We start from the raw sequence: 20,340 nt of genomic DNA, 5'->3' as shown, positions 1-20,340 counted from the left end.
GGTTGGTGTGACCTGGTTATTTGATTATGCCGGCCAGTAATTAATGATAGGAATAACACATCGGCATGAATATAGAGGAGATTATCATCCGATTCTTATAAGTGGCTTGGTATTAGGAAGAGCCAGGTGGTGATGCTTTAATTCCTAGATAGCAACATGAACTACGGTAAGCATTGGTATCACTTGTGATATTTTACAAGTTTTATTTCCCGCTATGATTGACAGAATAACATATCATCTACCCTACAGTAGGATGAAGTAGAGCCTTAATAATACTCTGACATAGTGAGATGTAGAAAGAATCACTCATTTGCCTTAGAAAAATCATTTTAATAAAGCTCTGGCACTAGCGTGGAGCAGGGGGGAACCAGGGTTGCCAGTTAGGTAAGTAAATTCCTCCATGAGGTGGTGGTGGTGGCGGGAGTGGCGGACCCCAGTGTCAGGAAGGAGGTGGTACGAATATGATGTTAGCTGACTCTCCTAAGATGCCTACAGCCACCAAAATGATGAAGAAAGGTCCAAAGAAATCGACAAATATGAAGAAGGAAAAGGCGTCGTCTCTTGTCAAGGTAAACCAGTGTAGAAATGATTGCTATTTCCCATTCCAGGTCTAAATAATGGCTGTTCCCTTATCTTAACATGTTGACATGAAGCCATGGGGGTTGGTGGTGTTGATAATCACGATGAATTTAGTTTACGAGTGCTCAATGGTACCTGATAAGAACGCCATTTAAGTACAGGGAGTGAGTGGTTGTAGGATGAGATTAAAAGTGTGTGGTGGGACATGAAAGCAATGGCAACTTGAGGTCCAGCTGCCACACAGATCTATTGAGTGAAACAATTGAGTCGTCAACAACAAGACTTTAAAAACCCTCAAATGCTGTGTGGTGTGTTCGACGAGACATTGACTTATCCTCCCCCTGGCATTATTACCTGCACACGTTCTGCTTATTTATGAATCATTGGATATTAGATTCTTTGCAGTGGTTCAGAAAACGTGGGCTTTTAAAAAGAGAGACCACGAACGACCACCAGCAGCAGGTTTTATGTTTTGGCTTGGCTCAACACTGTGTTGCAACGTGGGTTGACATTCAAATTTGATGAAAGCTACTATACTGACCCAACCACGAGGTATTAACAGATCCTGAGTCTACATTTTAGTAGTTTAAGGTCGCTGGATTTCCACCGCTGGCCTGGATCCAGGTGACACAAGAGCAAAGGTCATTCTAACGATGGTCTTATAGTAATTGGTCATCCAGACTATCATATATTAATTAATTGGTCATCCAGACTTGACAGTAGTAATATGAATACGTTGTCTACGATATAACAGACGCCTAAAGAGGCAATACTATTACCACTCACGAAATGTGTGTCACCTTTTACCATGATTAAAGAATCTCATTACCACCATTTTAGGGTTAATTTAAGCCGTCATTTTTACGGACTCCAGGAAGGAAATTGGAGTTGTGTGAGAAGACACTATTTTGACGTAGTTGTGGACATATATACATTATCACTTTCTTTTCGTAAATTGCAAATGATCAGATAGGTTGATGATTTTGGCGGCAGTAAACGTTGACGCTTGAAAATAGTGAAAGATTCTCAGTAACGCCACAGGTTTGTCCTCACGTACATACTTAAGTTTATTTTATCATTATAGAGATAAGAGCCGATCAAGGGAGCTGACCGCCCTCGGGGCCGTCCCTAATTTGAATAAAAAAGATGCGAACTTTTAAGTCATTTTCTTTTTGCTGTGGCGTTCCTTCATAGGTGGCATACGTAGCATTATATCATTATTATTATTTTTATTATTATTATTATTATTATTATTATTATTATTATTATTATTATATGGTCTTGAACAAGATAGTCCGTTGGAACCTTTGAACTGAAAGGATTAGTGCTAAGGTAAGCAGAAGGGGATGGTGGTGAGGATCAGTTGTCTGTAAGTTAAGAGGCAAAGTGTAAGATGAGCGCCACACACACACACACACGTTATAGCTCGTGGTTGTCATTACAGTCATAGGCAGTCAGGCTTGTCGAAACTCCATGAATGGTGGACAAAAATGACCAAGGCCCCTCAGAGAGAGAGGGGTGAGGAACCAGGGCGGTTCGTCCAACGTCCCCTGGAGATGCTAAATGCAGCGCGTTACCATATCTATGTAGAGGAGATAATCTGCCCCTCCCGTAAGTGTGAGGAACGTCTTGAGCATTTGGCCTTGGTGTCGTGTCAGCTCTGGGTGGCCTTGAAGGTGAATGTCGCTAGGGGAACCACGTTTAGATGTGTAGGGAGTGTCAAGTTTAACTGGAAAAACCAGAAGAGGTTTATATATATATATATATATATATATATATATATATATATATATATATATATATATATATATATATGTATATATATATATATATATATATATATATATATATATATATATATATATATATATGTATATATATATATATATATATATATATATATATGTATATATATATATATATATATATATATATATATATATATATATATACACGAGTAATAGTTTATATACACTGATGTTGACGTGGTCCTGTGATTAGAAATGGGGGAAGCAGTCAAATTATGGTCATGCCTACTGCCGTGGGGACGCATAGATTACATTTCCAAAAGAAATATTATTCACGAGTAAATGGACCCCATCCACAATACGGTGTGTGCATTGTGTTATTATCAGTTGTGATTTGCTCAGTTGTAACGCTGCACAAACTGGCGCTGATTCTACCAGTCTTCCATAAACATTTGTCTCCAGAGTATGAGAACCTAATGAATGCATCTTGTAAACCAAACAGCTCCATTGATCATCTGATTTTGGTTAATCAGTGAAGAGAATGAAGGTTTTTGTGGCTTGGCAATATATGGTCAAAGTGAATGACTTGGAGGGTATGATAACCTTTATGTTCCTCGCGCCATTCACCCTAGAAATGTCCATTTTGAAAATGACACAAAAAAGACAAGTTGCAAGGAAAAGTTAAAACGAAGAGTTAAAGAATTTATTCATCTCAATTTGTCTTTAGCAAAGACTTCTACAGGAGACTGATGGCACGTGGTGTGTCGTGTTCACAAGTTGACGTATAAAACAAGATAGATTATGGAACAGCACGGTGAGGAGTGTTGCCACCTGATTGGTCCGTTTATTGACGCTCGTTGGCCGTTGACTTGGCCAACCATAGAGCACAATAACCACGGCCACCGCGCGCCCTCCTGCCTCAGGTAGAGGGGGAGCTGCTCCTGCCTGCTTTGATGTTGCTGTTACTTGTGAGCGGCAGTGTGGGATCTTCTGGTGCATTCCTTGTCTTCTCGCTGGTGTAGAATTTTTTTTTTTGCATCGCCTTAGCTTGGCTTGCCCCTCCCTACCTTCGACTACATGTACCAGCATAGTGTTGGTGGTGTCTGACGTCAACTGTGTCTTCTTGTAAGTGTTGTACAAACCCTGCACAACTCTTGATTCTCCTCTCCTGCCACGTATACCATACTGTTTCCTTTTGTCTTTTTTTTACCTTAATTCTCGCTGTATATTTTTTTCTGTATTCCATTATATTGTCGCTACTTCCATAGATGTCGTTTGTAAAGATTTGTTGACGCGTTGCTTGCCATGAATTAAGCAGGACAGAACTGTCTCTTTGTCGTTAGCACCAGTCACGTTCACTGAGGAGGATGACCAGCTGAACATTGGGGTGAACCGCCTACTTAGTGGTGTCTTGGTCTGCCTTAGAATTAGGAGGAGGATTATTTATATCATACCATTCTGCAACAACCCAACAACGTACATCACAAGGAGCAATTCATGTTAGTAAACTCGTCGTCTACCTTTTCTGGATACCGTAATAAAAAAGGGGAAAAAATAAATGCTAGTAAAAGAGACTTTCTACTGTATATACGAGTACATAGTGAAAAGACGAAGTCTGAGGTAGTTGAAATCATTCATGAAACTGTTACCCGAATTGTGTGTCATTTTGATATCAAAAGTTCAGGGGAATTATGGTTAGAAAAGGCAGAGAGGTACAGGGGATTATGGGTGGATATAGCGACGACGAGGGGGAGTAAAACACTGGGAGGGAGGCGCTAGGTCATACCCAACTATCCTTGTCTATCATTGTATTCCTCTGACGCCTGTTCCCTCCTGGAACTCCCTCAAGGGGGTGACCACGGCAAAAGAGTCTCCATAACTAGTGACTCTCAGTGTCGCTTTCTTAGCCTTTAGTGCCTCAACCTTTACAGGCCCACTGGCAGAAGGCATCTCTAACGCAGTGTTTCCAGAGGCTCCTACCTAACCTAATGTTCCTACTGACTACTTCTACCTAATGTGTCTACCGAACGACCCAACCTATCGCTTGTACTTTATGCTCCTGTTCCTTCTCACTACATCTACTTGCTACTACTATCTGTGGCTCCCACAATTTTGCCAAAAAGGCAGCGCTTCCTTTTATCAGCCGACACATCTTAGTCTTTCTTCCTTCATAGCTAAACTTCCTCTACTGGTACATTCCTTTTGAGCAATCTACCACATGCCTTTTTCTTATATTTCACAGCATTTCCTATCTCTTCCGTCTGATCATACCCAGTTCAGGCCAGGCACTGTCTATGAACGAAGTCTGACGTGTGTGGACATAGCGACGACATCGGAAATAAAGAAAGGACTAAATAAAAGACATAGAACAAAAACAGTATAGTAGACGAGATCCCATCCATCTCGAGTGACAGGAATTGATGGTAAATGTGGGCGAGGAGGGAGGGACCCATTGCTTCTGAAAGGGGGGTGCGAAGTAGACAAGAAGGAAGGAAAGCATTGAAAGATGCCCATATCACCGTTCAAGCACCAAAGCAGACGACAGCTTCACCTGAGCCAGGACGGCGGCAAATTTAGCGATCTGTGATTGGTCAGTTCACGGCTCGCCAGCGCCACTAGCGGACCATTCAGGAAGCGACGCTTCTTACCGACTCCAACACCACCTTGAGCCACCAATTTCGTCCGAAGCTTACGTACCCGTCATGATTTATTATTATCGAAAAGACTTTTTTGTTGAAATTCGTTGAAAGGAAGAATTTCCTCGCCCTTACTTTCAATTTGTCTTTGCTACCACCTTGGCCCATTCAGTGCGCCAAAGGGAATTAGTTGTTAACTGTAATTACATTACTAGTAAGACATGAAGTCTTTCAAAACAGGGAGGCGGTGGTATATGGAAGCGAACGAAACGTGGAAGAAGTATTGAGAGGTTTTGGTTTTGACGGGAGAGAAGAGGTTACTGCATAGGATAGGAAGAAAACGGAAGGATGAGAAGGAAGGACAGAGAAAGAAAATGGCGTTGGTTGAGGGTAAGAGCGTTAGGTGTAGTAATGACCCAAAGACTTAGGAGTGTTGCAAGGAGCCGTGGCAGTAGATGGTAGGTGTATGGCGAGAGGAAACTAATGTGGTCGGGAAGCAACGTGAGGGGCTGAGGTGTCCATCGCTCCAGAAGAGGCCCGGATCAAACGCGTTGTTGTCAAATACTTTAGCAACGTATACAACAAAAAACGTCCCGAAGGTGCTTTTACCTTCTGTGTGTTGGAAAATGTAGTGACTGATATTTTGAGGTGATTCTATTTTAAACTAAATGAGAGATGATGAAGGGGGGAGTATAAAAATGGGGAAAAGGGAGGTGATTGAGGAAAGTTAGGAACTATGGAGAGTGGAGTGACTATGCTAAGATCATTACGTATATCCAATACAATACTGAATGCATATATTGTAATGCTCAGCTGATGGATAATATTGGAGATGATGCTCAACAAGTCGAAAATTTTGGAGATTCCTGTGCTGAAATTATTTATATATTTATTTTATATCCATTTACCCCTCATATGATCAGGAAAGACTGGGACAGAGAATGAGTTGTGTGTGTACCATCATCATCCCGGGTGAGCGAGGGAGGGTTTTCGCATGTGTTATTGGAGACGTACAACACAGAGGCAGAGGAACTGGTTGAGAAGGTGCCTGGAAACTTAGTCAGTCGGTGTATGAAAGTTTGATGATGTGTGGAAAGGTCGTGGGCTGAGGTGAGGCGGTGTGATGCGAGGGGGGGTGAAGTGAGTCAGCCTTGAGACTTACAGGGTTGTAGAATATGCACACAACCACGGATAGGTGAGGTTGTGACACCAGCGGTGTTGTATCTACGAGGAATGTGATAAAAATGGGTGTATGCTGTGTAGGTAATGTATGCTGTATGTTGACTTGCTGAAGGTAATGCTGCATGCTTAAGACGGTGGTGGATGGACAGTGTTGTAGATTGAAGACATTGCTGCTATATATGCTGAAGACACACACACACACACACACACACACACACACACACACACACACACACACACACACTCACTTACACACACACATACACACACACACAAACACACACACACACACACACACACACACACACACGCGCGCGCGCGCGCGGCTATATGCTGAAGATTATGTCAGAGGCTGAATACGAAAGACTCGTATGCTGAACACGATGCTGTAATGCTGTTGGGAAGGTGTCTTGAGGAGAGAGAGGGAGGGAGATTGGTGGCGGGAGTCAGCCTAGAAATGTGGTTGGTGGCGGGAGAAGTGTGGAGGAGTCGCTTGTCTGACGTAGCCACACGTTGTCCTTGATGATTATGTGTTAACGTGTATATGTATATATATATATATATATATATATATATATATATATATATATATATATATTATATATGTATATCCATGTATACATACACACACATACCATCTACCTCCTCCAAGTACCCCCGAGTGATCGACCAGTTCCAGGGGAGTTGTTGCTTGTGAAGACGACTCTTGGTGATAGGTGCTTCTGACCGGGTCACGAACCCAGGTCCGTGAAATTGGCGGGTCGGGGCGCTAACCGCTGCACCACGGGCTGGTTATTGTGAGCTGTGTGTACGCGCGCCCGCGTCTGGGGGTGGGGTCTAAGAGGTTTGGCTACGGGTCCCCACGTCCATTTTTCTTTTTTTAATAGTGTCATCTAAGCTACAAGATGAGAGAGGTATGTATGAGGTGGATTTTTAGTGTAACCTTCACTTTCTTGCGTGATACCACCTGGTGAGACTTTGGTAAATTAAACTTTTTTTCGTTTCCCCCTCCTTCTCTCTTTCTCTCTCGCCAGTTTACCACACACACACACACACACACACACACACACACACACACACACACAATCTTCATCACTATGATCCATTTTGTCTCGTAGTAACCTTCAGATTACGTACAATCAAGAATGATGTAGACGCAGACGGAACCTCTCACGTTCGTGAGGTAATCCAAGGTAGTCCATTTTGAAGCGCCGACTTGGAACACGTCTGTACTGCGGTTTCACAAGACGCACCATGATGAGCTAAGGCGTAAGAGACTTGTTCTCTGGTGATCTCTTCGTCTGATGAATGACCCTACGTAGTTATCAAGGCCCTCCTGCGTGAATAAGAGAAGGCTGTTAAACGACACGTGTAACGATCGTTTATATCCTGACGGTTGAGCGAGTCGTCAGAACACTGTGAGATTGTCCAAAAGGCCTTCGCGAGACTGACTGACATCCCTCCCTCTGTCCCTGAGGGTCGAGCTGTGTTGAAGGAGGGAGGAGGGGATGACACACGCCATACACGTCCTCGGTGAAATCCCACTTCTTCCCTATCCTGCTTCTGATCCCAGTCATGCACACCAGCCCACAATAATGCCGTTGGGGTGGTGGTTGGCGGGTAGTTAGTGAGTGCCGTTGGGGTGGTGGTTGGCGGGTAGTTAGTGAGTGCCGTTGGGGTGGTGGTTGGCGGGTAGTTAGTGAGTGCCGTTGGGGTGGTGGTTGGCGGGTAGTTAGTGAGTGCCGTTGGGGTGATGGTTAGGGGGTTGTTAGTGAGTGCCGTTGGGGTGGTGGTTGAGGGGGTAGTTAGTGAGTGATGGCCTTGTTGTTGAAGACCAGGAGTGGACGAGTCTTCACTGGTAGCAGACCCCTTGGCGGGGAAGAGGAGGGAGTCGCCTCTCCCGCTTTCTGATGGGTTCTTTCTTCACACACACACACACACACACACACACACACACACACACACACACACACACACACACACACACACACACACTGCCCTCCTCTGGTTCTGATGTCGCTCAGGCAACTGAGGACACACGGGTAGTTCATAAGCCCCCAGCGGTAGTGTAGGTGTGCAGCGTCAACAATACAGCGGGGAAGAATTGGGTATATTATTAAGGAGGGTTCACGGATGATTTGATTCAAACCTGAAAGGAAAGTTGGAGATGCATTCGTCCTACGTTCTCAGCTCAGGACGAATGTTTGGACGGTTATATGGTCAATACCATCAGGAAAATGTTTGGACGATTATGGAATCAGTAACTACCAACATGTTTGAAAGATTATATGATCCGTGGCACCAGGAAAATGGGCGATTATATATGATTTATAACATCAGGAAAATGTTTGGACGATTGTAGCATCAAAACAAACACTTTGGACGATTATATGATCAGTAACAAAAAAAGGAAAGTCGTAAAATCCCCCTGGTCATAACGCAAGACGTGTGTGTCACTGTGTGGAAATTCTGTGTTAAAAGTCGAACATGCTGAGGTCCACATCTGACGTGACGTAGTGCAGTGAACACCAGAATTGTCGGCATGGAATCTCAAAGGATAAAGTGGACAGAAAAACGACTATAAAACATACAAGGTATCATTTCCCTGCAAATTATTGCAGCGCAGTCTGAAGAACCTCTAGGATCCCCATTAAGAAAATAGAAGGTCGTGTAGAAATGTTTTGTGTCGTAAGCTTCTGTCATGGAAGATTTAAAAGATGTCCGCATGAAAGTTAAGTCTGTAAAATGATGTATAAAAATGGCGAAAAGCGAGAGAGAGAGAGAGAGAGAGAGGGAAAGAAAACGAGAGAACAAAATGAACGATGAGATTTTGAAGAAGTGGAAGACTTGGTTATAAAAATGGTCGGGTCGTGACTCTAGAGAGACATTTAGGACATAGAGTGTTCCAAAGCTTAGCATTAAAGAGAGAGAGAGAGAGAGAGAGAGAGAGAGAGAATGACCAATACTTGAATTGCCAACGGCCACAAAGGAATCATATGGCGGGAGTTGCTTGCCCAGTGTGACATGGTCGACCTAATGGTCGGGGGGGACACACAGGCCGCCAGCTCTCGGGAGCAAAGACCAAAAGTAATATCTGTAGAAGAGAGAAAAGAGAACCATCACCAGGGCATAGAGCAAGTGGGTCGAGTTGGCAGGTCGGACTTTGGGGGAGTTGATGAGTCGGATTTCTTTGGACTGAGTTTTGTAAGGATGTATAGCCATAACCTCCCCACATGTGAGAGCAGTACTGCACACAAGGATGGATCATTCCTATGTAGAATGAGGATAAATGTTCAGGATAACATGGCCTTTTGAATAGGGACTTCCACTTTCTTGGTTATTTGTGAAACGTGGGATATCGAGGAAGGATTAGTTAAGAGGTTGTGTTGGTATGGTGTTAATTGTCTTGCAATGATCATGTTTTCCTCTCTAAGTTCGGATATGTGCAGCATTTGGGTGCAGAGAAGCAGTAACCTTATAAAGTTTGACTGTCCTCAAACGAAATTTCTACCTATACGTCTTTCCAAGAAATTTTGTTTCTGTTCACTCTCAGAACATGAAATTACACAACATTTAAAAGGTACGAGATTTATTCTTTTTTTTTTAGGGGTTTTACAGAGAGAAAATGGAAAGAAATTAAGTTGTACCTTAGAGCCACTGAAATTATTAGTTCAGGGTATATCCATCCCTTTGAAAGATCTCGTCCAAATCTTAGTGTACAGAAGTAGTTGTGATGAGGCGAGGCGTTACCACAGGGCCAGCGATCATGGAGCCGACTCACAGGAAACAAGATGGATGCAGCGATGAGTCAAGAACATATGATCGCTTTTGGTTATCTCCTGAAGAAAGGAAAGTCACTGATAGAGAGGAAGAGTGTAAGACACTGTTCACTATGCCAGCGGCTGCAACACACAAGAGTGCATCCGAGCTTCTTAAAAGATGGTGACCTGATGGAGAAGGATATCACCCGTGGATGAGGGACGACGAAACCCATACTCGGTGATCTAGTGGAAGCATGTGAGATCCAAAATGCTGAAGGATACGGGAGCTGAGCAGGGGGATCCCAGGACTTTGGAAACAACGAAACTCGGAGAACCACGACGGTAGTTAGAAGGGTTGGAACGGCCACCCATCACTTCGAATATGTCAATACGTGTTTCCGTAAAGCAAAAGCCTTGTACTGGGAGGTAGAAGCAGAATGGAAGAGCAAGCACGGCCACAAGTTCAGAAATACACTTCGTCAAAGCACACAGTGATGCCATCTGGTCCATTACGTAAGCTTTACTTGTGCTCAGAGAGGTAAGTGCTTTTTGGACTGTACGTAGAGAACTTAACGGGGATAAGTAAGAGGTGTGTCAGAGGATGAGGGAACGTTCATCCGAAGTCGAGTTGGAGGAGAAAGGAGCCAGAGAGAGAGAGAGAGAGAGACTTCCCTTTTGTCGTCGGAATGTAAAAGCAAAGCTAAGGTAGTAACGACTGAAATTGATTATCGATATTTTTTAGCTATACAAAGGAAGACTTGGGTGAAGTATAGTAAGGGTTGCCACCCGTTCTCTTGGGATAAAGGAAGTCTTTGCCTCACCGATACCATACTTGCAATGAATTTAGGTATATTAAGCTGAAGGCAGGTTAGAGAAAGGAGAATGATTGTTTTCCTGGTCTTTTTTTTCCCAAATGGCTTCAGAACACGAACGGTTGAACCACATAAAAAAAAGGAAGATATATAGAGGTAGAGAGGTTGTATATACCCCACACACCTGAACAGTAACCTCTGCTGTATGGTCAATAAAGACAGAAGCATCACCCGAGGAAAGACCGTAGTCTACACAAGGAAGGTCAATAAAAGAGTTAGTTCAGTCAGCATCATTAAAAAAGCACACCAATGTTATGGGAACAGTGAGAGCAAAAGAAATGTGTAGATATAATTGGCCCGACACCGCAATGTTGATCCATATCCCTCTTCCCGAGGCATTACTTTTACTTTTCGCTCCCGAGAGCTGGCTGCTTGTGTACCCCCCACCACCAGTAGCCAGACCACGCAATACTCGGCCAGCTGCTGCTGCTGCCTCACATGATTATAGTGTGGCCATCAACAACTCGAGGGTAGGCCGGTTTTGATACCTGCTTCTTTCCCTGCACGTCGAAGCTTTGGAACTCTCTACCTTCTCATGTCTTACCCAATACCTATGACCTGACTTTCCAAAAGACAGGTTTTTCACTTTCTGCAAAAATCGTTTATACTTTCCCTTGTCTTTTCTTTTTCCTTTTAATACTTCCCACTGCATTTCAATTAAGGCCCAGCCTTAATGTGGACTTATGTACGTGAGTGGAGCCCTCAATATAAAAGAAATATATTAGCCTTTATGAACATAACATATACATAGCATTCACCCAAGAGAAAAAACAAAAAAACTTGTCACCCTTCTGTATTTACACAACACTGAGGCAAGACATACGACATGCACTCATGATGACACATACTACCACTTTGTCAGGGACACTACTGCGAGTAATTCATAGGAACAGAAACATTGACGACACTTAACATTATTCGCCATAAAGCCACACAACGCTCACCACAGCATACCTCTCCTCCTCCTCCTCCTACTACTACCACTACCTGCTCACTCCTCTCTCCACCTGCAGAACATGATCCACATACCCCAACTTCAGTCGCTCTACCTTTCCTTCAGTTTTCCGTTCTGACGGTACTGAAGCTGTCTCTCCCATAAACAAAGCAACTCGCTTTAGTTCTCGTTTCTCCTCTAACTCCACCTTGGATGACTCGCGCTAACATTCATTCACCCTCTGATGCTCCTCTTACTTATCGTATGCCTTTTTCCTGTGTTCTCTTCGAATTGTCCGAAAAGCTTTTCTTTCTCAGTACGCAAGCAAGGCTTGTGGTCCTGATAGCATCCATCCCCGTGTACTGAAAGCGTGTGCCTCCGAACTTGTACCTGCTGTGCTTGCTCGTCTGTTTCCGTTTCTTTTTAAAAACCAGAACTTTACTTTTTGAAAGCATACGTTGGTATATCCCATCGCTGAGAAGAGTGAGCGCTCCAACCCCTCGACTATCGTCCTGTTGCTTTGACATCTACTATTTCCAAAGTCTTTCAGTCCCTCCTCAACTCCCATATCCTCAAAGATCTTGGATCTTTTAGTCTTCTCTCTGATCACCAGTATGGCTTCCATAAGGCGAGATCCACTGGTGATATCCTTTCCTATCTTACTAATGTTTGGTCCTCATCTCTGAAAGATTTTGGGGAGTCATATGTAGTTACCCTTGTTATAATCCAATGCTTTTGACAGGCTGTGGCATCTGGGGTCTCATCTCTTAAGTTCCCCTCTTTTACCTTCCCTTCCTCACTTTGCTCTTTCGATCTGGCCGATCTATTTCTGTGGTTGTTGATGGATCAGCCTCTCCCCACTTCTCCATCAACAACGGTGTCCCTCAAGGTTCTGTCCTGTCTCCTACACCTTTTCTCCTTTTTACCAACGATTTTCTATCTTATGCAAATGTACTCATGTACTGACAACCCAAAATGCATTCTTCCACTTCCTTCAATTCTGGTACGTCTAATCTCACTCGATTTACATCTCGTCTCAACACAGTTTCCTCAATAAACTCAGACAGGGTTTTCCAATGGGCTAGACGAAAATTGGTTTAGTTCTTTACCTCCAAGACCCAGTTTCTGTCCCATCTCTCTGTTGATAATTCCTCACACGTTTCCTCTCCGTCGACGGTTCTGTAATTCCACCTCGACTCGGTGAACATATTTGATATGACCGTAACATGCACACAATCTTGGAGACCCGACTCACAGAAATAGCCAAGTCCGCCTCTAAGAAACTGGGAATCCTGTTTAGTTATCGGAATTGGCTCTCTTCATACAGAAGATTGATTCGTCCTTGTATGGAATACTGCCTTCACATCTGGGGTAGCTTTAGCTCTGCATCCATACGTGACAGAGTTGAGTCGAAAGCCGTGTGACTTACCTATCAACTCTCTCGGGATAATTGGCCCGACACCGCAATGTTGATCCATATCCCTCTTCCCGAGGCATTACTTTTACTTTTCGCTCCCGAGAGCTGGCTGCTTGTGTACCCCCCACCACCAGTAGCCAGACCACGCAATACTCGGCCAGCTGCTGCTGCTGCCTCACATGATTATAGTGTGGCCATCAACAACTCGAGGGTAGGCCGGTTTTGATACCTGCTTCTTTCCCTGCACGTCGAAGCTTTGGAACTCTCTACCTTCTCATGTCTTACCCAATACCTATGACCTGACTTTCCAAAAGACAGGTTTTTCACTTTCTGCAAAAATCGTTTATACTTTCCCTTGTCTTTTCTTTTTCCTTTTAATACTTCCCACTGCATTTCAATTAAGGCCCAGCCTTAATGTGGACTTATGTACGTGAGTGGAGCCCTCAATATAAAAGAAATATATTAGCCTTTATGAACATAACATATACATAGCATTCACCCAAGAGAAAAAACAAAAAAACTTGTCACCCTTCTGTATTTACACAACACTGAGGCAAGACATACGACATGCACTCATGATGACACATACTACCACTTTGTCAGGGACACTACTGCGAGTAATTCATAGGAACAGAAACATTGACGACACTTAACATTATTCGCCATAAAGCCACACAACGCTCACCACAGCATACCTCTCCTCCTCCTCCTCCTCCTCCTACTACTACCACTACCTGCTCACTCCTCTCTCCACCTGCAGAACATGATCCACATACCCCAACTTCTGTCGCTCTGCCTTTCCCTCACTTTCCCTTCCTGACGGTACTGTAGCTGTCTCTCCCATAAACAAAGCAACTCGCTTTAGTTCTCGTTTCTCCTCTAACTCCACCTTGGATGACTCTAACATTCATTCACCCTCTGATGCTCCTCTTACTTATCGTATGCCTTTTTCCTGTGTTCTCTTCGAATTGTCCGAAAAGCTTTTCTTTCTCAGTACGCAAGCAAGGCTTGTGGTCCTGATAGCATCCATCCCCGTGTACTGAAAGCGTGTGCCAACCGAACTTGCACCTGCTGTGCTTGCTCGTCTGTTTCCGTTTCTTTTTAAAAACCAGAACTTTACTTTTTGAAAGCATGCGTTGGTATATCCCATCGCTGAGAAGAGTGAGCGCTCCAACCCGTCGACTATCGTCCTGTTGCTTTGACATCTACTATTTCCAAAGTCTTTCAGTCCCTCCTCAACTCCCATATCCTCAAAGATCTTGGATCTTTTAATCTTCTCTCTGGTCACCAGTATGGCTTCCATAAGGCGAGATCCACTGGTGATATCCTTTCCTATCTTACTAATGTTTGGTCCTCATCTCTGAAAGATTTTGGGGAGTCATATGTAGTTACCCTTGTTATAATCCAATGCTTTTGACAGGCTGTGGCATCTGGGTCTCATCTCTTAAGTTCCCCTCTTTTACCTTCCCTTCCTCACTTTGCTCTTTCGATCTGGCCGATCTACTTCTGTGGTTGTTGATGGATCAGCCTCTCCCCACTTCTCCATCAACAGTGGTGTCCCTCAAGGTTCTGTCCTGTCTCCTACACCTTTTCTCCTTTTTATCAACTTTTTTTTTTTCTCTTATGCAAATGCACTCATACTGACGACCCAAAATGCATTCTTCCACTTCCTTCAATTCTGGAACGTGTAATCTCACTCGATTTACATCTCGTCTCAACACAGTTTCCTCAGTAAACTCAGACAGGGTTTTCCAATGGGCTAGACGAAAATTGGTTTAGTTCTTTACCTCCAAGACCCAGTTTCTGTCCCATCTCTCTGTTGATAATTCCTCACACGTTTCCTCCGTCGACGGTTCTGTAATTCCACCTCGACTCGGTGAACATATTTGATATGACCGTAACATGCACACAATCTTGGAGACCCGACTCACAGAAATAGCCAAGTCCGCCTCTAAGAAACTGGGAATCCTGTTTAGTTATCGGAATTGGCTCTGTTCATACAGAAGATTGATTCGTCCTTGTATGGAATACTGCCTTCACATCTGGGGTAGCTTTAGCTCTGCATCCATACGTGACAGAGTTGAGTCGAAAGCCGTGTGACTTACCTATCAACTCTCTCGGGATAATTGGCCCGACACCGCAATGTTGATCCATATCCCTCTTCCCGAGGCATTACTTTTAGTTTTCGCTCCCGAGAGCTGGCTGCTTGTGTACCCCCCACCACCAGTAGCCAGACCACGCAATACTCGGCCAGCTGCTGCTGCTGCCTCACATGATTATAGTGTGGCCATCAACAACTCGAGGGTAGGCCGGTTTTGATACCTGCTTCTTTCCCTGCACGTCGAAGCTTTGGAACTCTCTACCTTCTCATGTCTTACCCAATACCTATGACCTGACTTTCCAAAAGACAGGTTTTTCACTTTCTGCAAAAATCGTTTATACTTTCCCTTGTCTTTTCTTTTTTCTGTTTCATACTTCCCACTGCATTTCAATTAAGGCCCAGCCTTAATGTGGACTTATGTACGTGAGTGGAGCCCTCAGTATAAAAGAAATATATTAGCCTTTATGAACATAACATATACATAGCATTCACCCAAGAGAAAAAAACAAAAAAACTTGTCTCCTTTCTGTATTTACACAACACTGAGGCAAGACATACGACATGCACTCATGATGACACATACTACCACTTTGTCAGGGACACTACTGCGAGTAATTCATAGGAACAGAAACATTGACGACACTTAACATTACTCGCCATAAAGCCACACAACGCTCACCACAGCATACCTCTCCTCCTCCTCCTCCTCCTCCTCCTCCTACTACTACCACTACCTGCTCACTCCTCTCTCCACCTGCAGAACATGATCCACATACCCCAACTTCAGTCGCTCTACCTTTCCTTCAGTTTTCCGTTCTGACGGTACAGTAGCTGTCTCTCCCGTTGATAAAGCAACTCTCTTTGGTTCCCGTTTCTCTTCTAACTCCACCTCGGATGACTCTAACATAGCTTCACACCCCCTGATGCTCCTCTTATTAATCCCGAACCTCTTGCTGTGATATATTCTCTTAACATTGCTTCACCCCCCTGATGCTCCTCTTATTAATCCTAATCCCCTTGCTGTAATATGTTCTCAAACTGTCGGAAAAGCACTTCTCTCACTGGACACAAGCAAGGCTCATTATGGCCCTGATGGCATCCATCCCCGTGAACTGAAAGAGTGTGACTCTGAACTTGCCCCTGTGCTTGCTCGTCTGTTTCCATTTCTGCGTAAAGACCAGGACTTTTCCTTCTACCCGGAAGCATGTGTTGTTACATCCCATCCCCAAGAAGGATGACCTTTTAAAGCTCTCCGAACTATCGTCTTGTTGCTCCAACATCTTCTGTTTCCAAGCTCTTTGAACCTCTCATTTCCCATAGCCTTCGACATCTTGAATCTCTCAGACTTCTCTCTGATCACCAGTTTGGTTTCCGTAAGGCGAGATCCACTGGTAATATTTCCTACCTTAGAAATGTCTGGTCATCATCCCTGAAATCCTTTGGGGAATCCTATGTTGTTACCTTTCTGTATATCCAAAGCTTTTGACAGGTTGTGGCATCGGGGTCTCGTCTGTAAGCCCCCCTCTTCTGGCTTCCCTCCCTCACTTTGGTTCCTCATATCTGTCTTCCTTTCCGGCCGATCTATCGTTGTAGACGTTGATGGATTAACCCCCCCCCCCCCACACACACACACAAACTCACTCACTCTCTCTCTCTCTCTCTCTCTCTCTCTCTCTCTCTCTCTCTCTCTCTCTCTCTCCATCAACGGCAGTTTCCCTCAAGGTTCTGTCCTCTTGCCTACACTTTTTCTTCTTTTTTTTATCAACGATTCCCTGTAACCAAATGCACTCGCATGGTGATGACTGGACACTACATTCCTCAACGTCTTTCAATTCTGCTCCTTCTCCTCTCACTCGATCTGCATCTCGTCTCTCCCTCAGTGAACTCAGACTTGGACTGGATATCTCAGTAGGGTAGACGAAATCTGGCTAAGTTTAATGCCTCCAAGACTCGTCTGTCCATCGAAAACTCACAACCTCTCGTCTCTCCTTTGGCGGTTCTGTAATTCCACCTCTTGACCCAATGAACATACTTGGTATTACTGTAACTTCCACCCTTTCTTGGAAGCCCCACATTACAGGAATAGCTAAGTTTGCTTTTAAGAGACTGGGTGTCCTGTTTAGATGTCGAAACTTCTGAACAGTTGCTCATACTGTGCAAGGGATTGATTCGTCCTTCTCTGGAGTGTTGATGTCACATTTGGGGTGGATATAGCTCTGCATCCATACTTGACAGAGTTGATTCGAAAGCGGTTCGACTTATAAACTGTCCCAGGCCAACTTCAAAACTTGACCCTCGTGCCCTACGCTGTAATTTTGGTTCACTTTCCCTCTTCTATAGGTATTACTTTTTTTTTTTTTTTTTTTAATGCGAGCTGGCTTCGTGTGTGTCTCCACCGCTAGCTAGATCACGCAAAACTTGGCAAGCTGCTGCGTCACATGATTATTGTGTGGCCGTCGGCAACTCGAGGGTGGGCCGTTTTGATACCTGCTTCTTTCCTTACACCTCGAAGCTTTGGAACTCTCTCCCCTCTCATGTCTTTCCCAATATCTATAACCTGGCACATTTTAAAGGACAGGTTTTTCACTTTTTTCCAAAATTCGTAAGTACCTTCCCTTGTCTCTCCTTTTTCCGTTTCATAATTCTCTATTTCAATCAAGTCTCGGCCTTGATGGGGACTTCTGTCCGTGACTGGAGCCTCCAACGGGGAGGGGAAAAAAAAAAAAAACGCTGTTAAGTGAAGAGATTTCCAAGCCCATCATCATCCCGCATGACTCAATAGTCAAACCCAAGAAGCCCCAGGTGAACTTCTCATAAACCATTGGCAACCAACATCCTCCACCGTCCCAGCCAACCAAACTAAGACTCCCAACCTACCACCACCTCCAGCAGTTCCAACCTCGCATGACATCGTAGTTCTTTGGCCCACCTGCAGAGCCTACAAGAACCAACCACCTGGAGCCCATGGCACGAAATCTCCTCACGACCCACATACCCATCCTGGTGACACCCCGACCCATGCAACCCACACAAGACACATCAAAGAGACAGACACGAATCAAGGAAGAGCACACTGAACGGGATTCACACACACACACACACACACACACACACACACACACACCAAGTAACCCAAGCTCCCGAACTTCAGTATATGTGATTTTTTTTCCCATCCCTACATCACGCCATCTCACACGCCACACCAAGAGCACCAACCAAGCCAGCAAAAAGAAAACCACATACCAATAGGACACGGGAAGAAAAAAAAAATAGTATAACCCAAACTTATCCGCTCGAGTTCTGGACCTTATACAACAAAGTCAGCTTAGACAACCTCTCACCGTCCTTAGTAAGCTGAGGACAGCTTAAGTGTAACCAACGCCCTTCACTTGAGTCGATCATCACCGAGAAACACACGAGACACAGGTTCTCCTCGATGTACTGGAGCCCCGTTCAAAAAGATCCACACATGCCACACCAGCCCAGCACCACCACCTCCCATACCTGAAGCACTTCATACAGACCCAAACCAGCCACATCTCCTCTCCAAGCACCACACACACACACACACACACACATGAAACACTATTATAACCATCAACCACAAACCCACATCGCCCCTCAATATGAAAGTCATGAATACACAATACACTCGGAAAACACTGCTAACCCACCCTTCACTCCCACTGACACAAGCGATGCTGTTCAAACCTTCAAGATCTCTCCTGCAAAATACCCTGACAACATATCAAACTACCACATACAACCCTTTGGTCTAGTTACAAACCAAGCAATTACGGGTATCTTCAACAATTCTTGGTTATACAACAAGATAGGGCCTTGGCTTCTGGAAGCTTCCAAGCATACTGCCGATCCTAAAACCATCCAACTCCCCATTTCCTTACCGCCCTAAGTGATTCCAGTCGTATCCAAACTCAAAAACTGATTTGCAGTAGAATCGGAACACCCTACAGTCACCTACACAACATGGCTTTAAACCCAGTCACTAAACACCGCATACTCAAGATGGTTTCGACCAACCACACCCCCTTCCCTCCCCGTAAAATATCATTGGCAGTAGACACCAACAAACTTTTGATTCTGTCCCCCGACACATCTTTACGAAAAAGGTAATTGACGCCACACTCGAGAACAATGACAAAGTGTTTTGGCCGGTTTCATAGCCAGCCAATATGTCAAAGAGGCACAAAAGGCTTTGTAAACTCTGCACTGGAGTATTCAAAGAGGCAGTTCTCTCTAACCCTCTTCATACATGACGCCTAAAACACAGTGTGAAAGGTCCTCGCGTGTGAAGTCGACCACATCACAGTATCCAGGCACCACAGTGGCAACACCAAACAGGCAACATTTCATTAGACCTGTGGCTCAGAGGAAAGTGTCTGCCTCACCAGAAAAAGTCTTCTGTCACTTCTCTTTTTTTTTCTATTCCGGACATACAAATCCAACCTCCACCCTCCGTCAACTTGGATAGCCAGCCAGTCGCTTCCACTCAACAAAACAAGACCGTCTCTTCTGGGTTTTAAGTACGACAAACACACGACATTCACCTCCCCCCCACACACCACAAACGTCAACACTCAAGCAATACACAAACTAAACACCCTCGGAACACAAGTGTACTATAATATACGACAAGGAAACGAATTCATTCGTATCCCCCCCAACAAACAATTTATTTTCTCCACTGTAAACTACGCATCACCATGTCAAAAGCTGCAGAACGCTTGGATAATCACTGGCTGCTTAGCAAAGACAGACACCATCAGCAAGTGAACTAATGTTCTCTCTATATAATCCGACCTTAATATGCTCGGCAGTCGGTTCTATGCAGCAGCATTAGATACCCCTCCTATTCAGAACACTCCATTACCAACCCAATAGAAATGAGAGGCTTACCCCCACCTTACGCTTCAGCAACACCTCATAAATCCCAGTAAAACCCAACATTAGTAGCCAACGTATACATACCGTCATGACACGACAGGCACCAAAGAATCGCAACCCCCTAACTCGATCACCATCCTACTTAAAAGTCCATTCCTCTGAAACTACATTCCCCAGACATACACGAGTTACACTTTTTCGTCAG

At 44.3% G+C, this 20,340-nt stretch overlaps 1 protein-coding gene across 2 annotated transcripts in view; it reads left to right on the top strand.

Annotated features, from left to right (window-relative positions):
• Positions 1 to 423: 423 nt before the first annotated feature.
• Positions 424 to 20,340, top strand: part of LOC139758637 (leucine-rich repeat and WD repeat-containing protein 1-like) — a 112,305-nt gene continuing 92,388 nt past the window's right edge. Inside the window, exon 1 of one of the 2 annotated variants that reach the window (XM_071680169.1) lies at positions 424 to 569. In XM_071680169.1, the coding sequence (XP_071536270.1) occupies positions 462 to 569 (108 nt within the window). In that variant the 5' untranslated portion in view covers positions 424 to 461. The remainder of the gene's footprint in view (positions 570 to 20,340) is intronic. The other variant, XM_071680197.1, reaches the window with a different exon arrangement.

This window comes from Panulirus ornatus, chromosome 2, assembly GCF_036320965.1.
Source record: "Panulirus ornatus isolate Po-2019 chromosome 2, ASM3632096v1, whole genome shotgun sequence".
Classification (NCBI taxonomy): Eukaryota; Metazoa; Arthropoda; class Malacostraca; order Decapoda; family Palinuridae; genus Panulirus; species Panulirus ornatus.
Note: the sequence above shows the minus strand (reverse complement) of the source record. Positions and strands in the feature narration are given on the sequence as shown.